We start from the raw sequence: 8,367 nt of genomic DNA, 5'->3' as shown, positions 1-8,367 counted from the left end.
GTCAGGGCACGGAGCAGGTGCTTCAGGAGTGAACGGCTGCAGTGGCTTAGCCGGGCGAGTTCAGTAGGCTATAGGATTCACTGAAATATTTAAGCCTTATAAAATAATTCTGTATTCCTAGTTTCAGTGTAGCCATGTGGCAGAGAGATCCACAGGTTAAACTCTTCATGCCTGAAAACTTTGCGTGGTCACTGTCTTATGTGTTGCCTTTTCATTCTGGTGCCTGTCCCCCCCTGTTCTGTGGCAGGGGAGAAGTGGGGGCTGCATAGCCCATTCCCGTTTCATTTGGCTTGGAGGCTGTAACTGTCACAGAAGCATCTGAATGCTTCCATATATGCAGCAGCACTCCTCCTCCTCGTCTCCTTCATGGACAGGCTCATCAGTATGTCTTCCCGGGAAAATCTTCCCAGGCCTCTAATCCTTCTCCTTTTTGAGCTCTTCTTGTCTGTGTCTATCAGCCAGAGTCTCTTCCCTTCCTCTGTTCCCAAACCAGCTTTGCTCCTGAGGCTTTATCCCTATCTTAACATCCACTCCTTGTCTAGACCCTCCACAGCTAAATTATCCTCATCCCGATGACCAGGGGATTAGGGAAGAGCTGAGGAGATGGATGTGGAGCCTGATGGCTGTTTCCATGCAGCCCCTTGCCCACAGAGCTGGGGCAGCCTGCTGTAGCCCTCCTGGCTCATCTTTATTGGAAAGGGGCAGCGTGAACCACTTGCCTCTGCGCCTCGAAGACATGCCGGGTGTGTTATGCATTTTTCTCAGCAAAACAGGAAAGTTCCTGCACTGACACTGTGAAGCAGCCATTGGGGGTCAGGGGAAGCTCTGCTGGAGCAACATGTGGGAGATGCCGTAGCTGGCAGCATCGCAGGGGTGTGCCTGCTCGCTTTCCTTCAGCGTTTCTTTAGCTGAGGTGGTCGGACAAGGTACAGGGATTTATGCGAGCCAGTTCTGTTTACTGATGTGCTTGTGGAGAGAGCAGGGAGATGTGAGTGTGCACAAGTCGGCAGGCTGTGGGTTTTTCTGGCCTCCCTCCGAATCTGGCCTGCTGGCATGATGCTTCTATTACTGAAAATTACTTCTAGCGGGAGTGCTGAATCACGTAATCCCAACAACCAGGAGATACAGTAGGATGAAGGCATCATTCATTCAGTTTTTTCCTTTTTTTTTTTTCTTTTTTTGTTTTCCCTTTTGTCTTGTGTTCTTTTGACAGCCCAGGCAGTAATGCCAGCAGGACGGGTGCTTCAGCATGATGCTCATTACCAGAATTCTCCCTGATATGAAGTTTCTCTATTAAATTTTAACCCATTTCTAAGTCTCTTTGTGCAGGTCTGCCTGAAAAAAAATAGTGTTTAGTCGTGTTTTACACCCTTGAGATCTTTCCAGACTGCTGGCTTGTCCCCTCCCCATATTAGTCATCCCATATTGCACTCGACAAATTTAGCTCCTAACCTTTCCTTATAATCAATCCCTCTGGCCAACTGACAATTTTTTGTTGCTCTTCTGCGAACACCGCCTGTTGTGGATGATAGAAAAGCTAGACCAGATCTGAGCAGGTGTCCATCCAGCCTTTCTCCCAGAGGCTGCGCAGAGTAAGGGTCAAGTGGCCTCTAGTGGCCAGCTATCAATTAATTAATGCACCCAGAGAGATCACCAGTGCTCTCAGGCGGTGGGCTCTCCCTTCTCGAGAGGAGAGATGGTAGGGTTTGGATCAGAGAAGGCACCTCCCGTCCTCGCCCCCCTCTTGGCCCCAAAACAGCAGACCCTGCTGCAGCTCTGACCCCAAGCCCCGCTGGCTCACAGAGTCCTGCCGGCTCGAGGCACCCACCCATCGCTCCCCACTTTCACAGGGTGATGAGCAGGGGAGTGACAGAAACGCCCGTGAGCACCTCGCAATCCCTCTGAAATTTCAAAGCAAGACCCAAGGGCGCTCTTACTTTACTGCTAGTACAACTGTCTTGTGTTTAGCTGTTTATCAGCACCAGTAGTGACAAATGTTCAGCATATTTCAGAGAACGCTGCTTCGGTGGCTACAGAAAGACTAAGTGCTGGATTTTCCCTCCCTTTTAATTTTGTTTAGGCAGCCAGGCTGTAGGTTTAAACTCGGGAGCCAGCAGAGTTCCCTGTGTCCAGCAGTTCTCCTGGCCGTGGGTTGCCTTCCACCCGGAGCACAAACGCCCCTGTGAGCCTCCGCCTGGCTCCAGACAAACCTGAGCTTGACCCGAAACAAAGCGCGTTGTTTCATAGCATTGCTGATAGGTGCAGTTTCCTTTGGAGGCCCCGCAAGGCAGGGTAGTGGCACAGGGGTGGAGCTGAGCAATAGCTCCTTCTTGTTGTTGTTGTTAAATGACCTTTACAGGTTTGCTACCTTTTAAGGATTCTGCCGCTACAGGATTTTGCCAGTGAAAGCCCCATCGTGGTTTTATTCCCTGGAGTAGTAGTGCTTGCAAGGTGTTTTTGCAGGCTGTCTGTGGCTGTGGATGCTATGTTCCTTACAAATCGCCAGTCCTTCCTTTAACAGCTGTGATGCCGTGGCCCTGCAGGACTTTCCCTTGCCAGCTCTTCCCGCTGGAATAAAACGTTCCCTGCCTTCACTTTGAAATGTGCTGCTGTTTGCTTACGTGGAATGATGCACTCTCCCTGAGTTAAATGCGAAGGGAAATAAAAGCCATTTATTACCCTTTTCTCTATCATGTCTCCTGCTAAAAAGCAGCTCAGTCTCTGTTTACAGACGGTTTCCAGACCTTTCTTCTTTTTTCTCCTTTCTCTCTCAGAACGCTTTTGCTCTGTCTTTCTTGGAAAACAGGGTGTGAAGTTGAAGGTTACAGGTTAAGATTTACAGAGTGAATTGGCTATTTTCGTTCTTTTTTGTCCTGTTTCCTATGGCCTAGTCTCTGCGTTTGGTTTTTAGACGTCTGTCTTGACAGCATGTTTCTCTTGAGCTGTTTAGGTCTCACTGAGGGATTCAATTACTGAAGAGTCCAGTGAGGTGTGTTTGAGGGTTTCTTCCATTAATTTTTGCCTTGTTCCTGATAATTAGGAGGGTGGACCAAGGGAGCTTGCTTCATCAGTGGTCAGATTAACTCCTCAAAAACTTACCTTAAAAATGGCCCTGGGATTTTTGATTTGAATAAGCTACTTTCTTTTTGGTTAGAATAAGCTCTTCAGGTAGTCAGAGTAAGCAGATACTGTAGCAGCACTTTCTGGAGATCTTCAAAGATAGGAGGGATGATGAAGTGGCCTTACTGGTATCACCTTTAGACCATCTGTTTCAGTGTTTCGGTGGCCTGTCTTGAACCGTGGCCCATACTAGGTACTTCAGATGAGATAGCAGGAAACCCCCGAGCGGATCACTGGGATATAACCTATAATACTTCTTCCAAAGCTTTCATGGCTGAAGAACAGCTTCTTCTGAAAGATGGGTTTAACTTCTCTTAATTTTGTCGTAAATACGACTTGTTATTCAGAGAGATGGCCAAGCTATCCTCTGATATTGCATTTTTTTCCTGCTCAGTGACATCACTGAAAAAGATGTTTTCTTTTGCCAGTTTTGAATTAATTTGTATTCTGAGCTTGTGGTTCAATTAATGTCCTGTTTCTTGTGCTGCAAAATGTGAACACTGCTTATTCCTGTGTCCTGTGTCCTGTAAGTGTTCCTGTAAGCACACTGTGCATGTGCTTACATCTTCTCTCCTTCTCTGTGTGAGTTCAGGTGAGTTTTTCAAGGTTGATATCTTCCCAGTCCTGGTCTCTGTGCTGTCTCCAGTTCTTCCTGGAGTGTAGCCCATGCTGAGCTCAGCCTGGCTTCTCTTTGTTGCTGTAGATGATATGACTACAGCTGTTTCTGTGTTAGTCTCCATCCCACTCCTTGTCAACTGTGGCACTCATTACCTATTGTATACTGAGCAGAGTGCACTCTCGGGCTGCCTGTGGGATCTTCTGTGTCCCCTGGCCATGCCGGTGCAGACAGGGCTCAGATCTGGAGTGTGAAGGTTGGCCTCTTCCACTGTAACATGTGTTGCTTTGTGTTTGGTGTTTGAATGCTGAGCTCTTTGTCCTGTGCCATCTCTCTGACCTGCACAGATCTCTCTGAGGTTCCTTCTGGCCATTTTGGGATCTGCCCAATTAAAGCTGGGTGGCACAGGACCACTCTGCTGCCTGCTCCTGGCATGCCCTCCTAGCACCTGATCTCTCCAACTTTATCCTTCTCTGGCAGTTGGGCATGCCCCAGCTTTGCGCAGATGTGCTGATGGAGAGATGGTGGAGCAGGAAGCCTTTCCTTCTCTAGCACAGCCTGTGCAGGAGCTTTATGTAACCCCTGTGTCAGTCGGCCCTGTCACCTTCCATGCAGCAAGTTTTTTGGAGGAGGACTGGGTCCCATCAACCCTTGAACTGTTGGAACGGGTACGCAAAGCAGCACGGGCTGGGCCGTTCTCTGCCCCTCGCTGCAGTGTGCCAGGAGATAGCCCTGCCCTGGTGATGCTGGGGAGATTCCCCAAGGGGCAGTGAGATGACCTCTCTGGGTTAGGAGCCAGGGGGGTTGAGGGCAGTGACCAGCAGTCTCCCACGACCTTCCCTTGTCCTGCCCTCTCTCCACAGGTTATGCCACTCTCCAGGTTTGCTGGGTGCCTGCCGGTGAAAGAGAAGGGTTGATATTTTACTCAGGCCCTTAGGTCCTGAACCAAAATGGCAGCTGGAGAGTCCCCTCCCATAGGAGATGTCTTCATCGACCTGCAGCAGGTGAGGTGGGAATCCAGCAGCAGCGGGGCCATCTCTTTCCCGGGGACTGTGCTCCTGCCAGGCTGAGTGTGGGACCCGCGTCCTGGCAGCCTGCTGCAGTAGGAGACACAGCCCCTGTTCACCAAGGACACGTTTGCATGAAGGGTGCCCCGAGGCTGGTCACAACCTCACATCCACTCTCCATGCAGACAGAAAACTGTGGTCCAGAAAAGGCCAGAGGTTGCTTTGTAGGGTCCCTGTGCCTTCACATGCCGTTGGGTGGGGTAGGCAAGTGGCAGAAGATGCTGGGCAGCTTGCAATTAGACCCTCCCCATTTAGGCTGGGCTTGGGTCATCCATGGTAAGGCAAGAGGAGAAGCAGTCTCACCCACAGATACAAAGCTGCTCCCAGGGCACACAGCTGGGAGCATCTGGAGGATGCGAGGACAGGCTTAACTCAGCTAACCACCTTGCTCCCTCTTTCTGCCCAGCACAAACAGATTTGTCACGGTCGGGCCTTCTCCTGTTTCCATGGAAACACGGGAGTCCACAACAGCTCCGTGCTGGCATTTCGGCTATATTGACAGAGAATTTTACCAGCTGCAGCTGCGCGGGAGGCAGAAAGGACAGGATTCACCTGGCGATGCTCTTCTCGGAGCATCTCCACCAGCAGAAGGCAGAGAAGCACCCGTAGGCTGAAACGGGAGGAAAATGGGCGGAAAAGCCTAAAGAAAGCATGCCAAGGGGAACGGGCTGAGGGGGCCTGTAGGAGTGCGGAGGAGAGGTGGGAAGGCACAGGGTGGTCACCGACCCAAGGGAAGCTCACCAGAGCAGGGATGCGGTTTCCCCGGGGAAAAGCAAAGGACGTCAGAGAAAGAGAGGAATGGCAAACTGGGCAAAGGGAAGGCCAGAGGGCAGCAGTTAGATGTGACGAGGGAGAAATTGTAGCTGAACAAAAGCTATGCTTCTCCTCTAGCAGGAAACACAAACACTGACATAGTCTCTTGATACCTGCCTTGATGCCAGGGAGGTGTGGAGGACTGCTAAGGTACCTCTCCAGAGTGTGGCTTGGAGGTTTGCCAATCTGTTCTGGCTCTGGGTTTTGAGCAGAGCTGTGCCTCTAAGTGAGAAACTATGCCCTAGCCCTGTCACTTGCAGCCTGGTGTTCCTCAGCAAGCCCAGCATGGTTTGCAGGGCAGAAGGATCCAGAGGGCTGTAGGGGTTTGCAGTGTTTGATTCTTGTCTGGCGATTTCTGTGCAGGGCAGAGATCGTGCAGAGAAAGCCTCTCCTGGTGCCGAGGACGATGAGGACTTGGATAAGACTTTGTCAATCGAGAGATTTGGGGACCTGATAAGCAAGTCAGCATCAAGCAATCTGGAGAAGCAAAGACGCAGCTACAGTGAGAGAGATTTTGAATGTATGTAGGTTTGAACTGTTTGTACCCACTTCCACCCTCACCACCAACCCTCGCTCAGCCCCATCTGCTCTTCAGCCTTGCTGTGGGGCCCTGCAGAGCGTGTTAGTGTGCTATTCACTTCCTTCCTTCAGAGTGTTTCCCAAGTGCTACGTACACGCAGTTTAGCACCAGTGCCCACGGCCTTTTCCCGGTCTGTCCCCTGTTTTCACTGTCCCTGCAGGTATAGCTACTGCCCAGCTCACATTGCTTAGGCAAGGTGTTTGCTCACCTCCTCACACAGCATCAGGGACCTCTGCAGCCACCTCCCCCATGTTGAAGTTTTCAGTTTGAAACTATTTTTCTTCCATATGGCTGCAAAGAAGTATCCAAATATGGCCAGAAGCCAGGTTGTCCTCCCCAGTCTGAAAGCAGATGGCTCCAGTCAGACATGCCTGTGTATTTCTAAATAGCAACCATGAAACCATTAGGCTTATCTGCTGAAAGGATGGACTGCAAAATAAAAACGAGGTGTGAGTTTAAAATGTTGTAGCTGTCTTACCTTAACGCCTCTGATCAGCATATTTATTCCTAACTGCCCTTCCATGATGAGGGCCACCATCCCCCAAAGCTCACTTTGGATGTAAAATGAGAGCGTGCCCTCAAGAGTGGCCATAAGCTACTACCTGGTGTAGGTGAGTCACGTTAGTGTAGTAAAAGCAGCGAGGAAGCCTGTGTCCAGCAGCCTGCTTGTGTGGCAGTGGTTGGGAAAGTTTCCCACTCTATGGCTCTCCACAGTCAGATACTGCTTGTTTTCCAGCTTAGCTTTGATGGAATACAACCTCGGGAACATTATGTTCCAAGTACCTCACCAGGCTGTTTGCTTGGCCGCTCATTTCCAATGGCTGTTGTAAAAGTTTGCTGGTAACAGTCAATTACTGTGGTGCACCCCAGCTGCTACTTTCTGCTTGTGTCATTTCTCTACAGAGGCTCCATTCAGATAACACTTTCCACCTGAGCACACAGTCACTCACGCACATGGCTGCAAGGTGTTAGTAGCTTTGCTGTGGGTTGAGTACCTGTCCTGTGCCCATAGGACTTACCTGCTCAGAAACTGCCCATGTGCAGAGGTGTGCGGGTTGGCTGGGGGGACATGGACGATCTGCTTGAGCATGCATGGCAGAAGCTTCTCTGAAAATTTGACTAGAAATTTGCACTGTTTGGTTTTTTTTTCTTTTCTTCTGAATAGGAGAGTCCTGCTTCCTTTGTCAGAATCAAGCTTGTTTTCCTTTGAGCTGTTGATTTGAAGTATCCCTGTTACCTGGGGCCATGTCAGCCCTGGTTATCAGAAGTTCTATGCAGTTTGTATTCATGAAGCTGAAAGATCTGATTAGGCCCTTAGACTTTGAAAGATAACATACCAGCCTATGGAGGTGAATGCTCTCTGGATTTAGAAATGTTTCCTGCCCTATTCAAAGCCAGGAACTCCTAATACGTAGGCTCTTCCTTCTGGGCTCTCCATCCAAATTACTTTTTCATATCTCTTGTATCAAGTTCACTGAGAAGTGTAATCAAACTTCCAGGACACTGGTTTGGCAATAACTCTCCATGCAGGCAGGCAGTACAAGGAAGGGAGCAGGGAAGGAGGGCAGGAGCTGGACACGCAGGAGTTGCAGGAGGACAGGGAGGAAGAAGAGGGAGGCATGAAGCCTCTTGTGTTTGGGAGAGGTATGTTTTTCCCACCTCCAGGCAACCTCCGTGGAAACATGACCAGCCAGCACAAGGAGGGCTGACGGCAGGGGTGAAGAGTGGTGCTCCTCAATCCTGTGCCAGCTCAGCCACTTACCATCACTGCCCTTCTTTGCAGTCCAAGGCTTCAGTTTCCTTCTGATCCAAAATATAACTGTGTCTGTCTTGGGCTGGCGTGAACAAGCCAGAAGGGGAAGATGGTCTGTGTCCAGACCCAGAGCTTTGTGCTGTAGAAGGAGCAATGTTTGTACAGTTGGGGCCTTCGTTGCTTTGTTGTACATTACCAGTTCATGTCCGACCTATCTGTGGCATGCAGAGCAGTGCTGTGGGAGTGCAGCAGCAGGGCAGGAGGGTCTTTCTGCCAAAACCTATGAGCAAAATAGGGTACATCTAGTTAAGTCAAAGAAAAGAACACTTCGGAGGACAAAGTGTTCATAAAGAGCCCAAACTTGTTCCAATTTGCAGATGTCTGACCATTCATAATCTCCTCTAATCTTGCCATAAGC

The 8,367-nt window shown here is 49.9% G+C and overlaps 1 protein-coding gene across 1 annotated transcript in view; it reads left to right on the top strand.

Moving 5' to 3' along the window:
- Positions 1 to 4,686: 4,686 nt before the first annotated feature.
- The window catches only part of SLC4A3 (solute carrier family 4 (anion exchanger), member 3), a 27,570-nt gene continuing 23,889 nt past the window's right edge, over positions 4,687 to 8,367 (top strand). The window contains exons 1-2 of the mRNA XM_010140413.1: positions 4,687 to 4,740; positions 5,980 to 6,136. Coding sequence (XP_010138715.1) covers positions 4,687 to 4,740; positions 5,980 to 6,136 — 211 coding nt within the window. The remainder of the gene's footprint in view (positions 4,741 to 5,979; positions 6,137 to 8,367) is intronic.

Source organism: Buceros rhinoceros, unplaced genomic scaffold (assembly GCF_000710305.1).
Source record: "Buceros rhinoceros silvestris isolate BGI_N320 unplaced genomic scaffold, ASM71030v1 scaffold37667, whole genome shotgun sequence".
Lineage (NCBI taxonomy): Eukaryota > Metazoa > Chordata > Aves > Bucerotiformes > Bucerotidae > Buceros > Buceros rhinoceros.
This window is presented reverse-complemented; position numbering and strand designations above follow the sequence as displayed.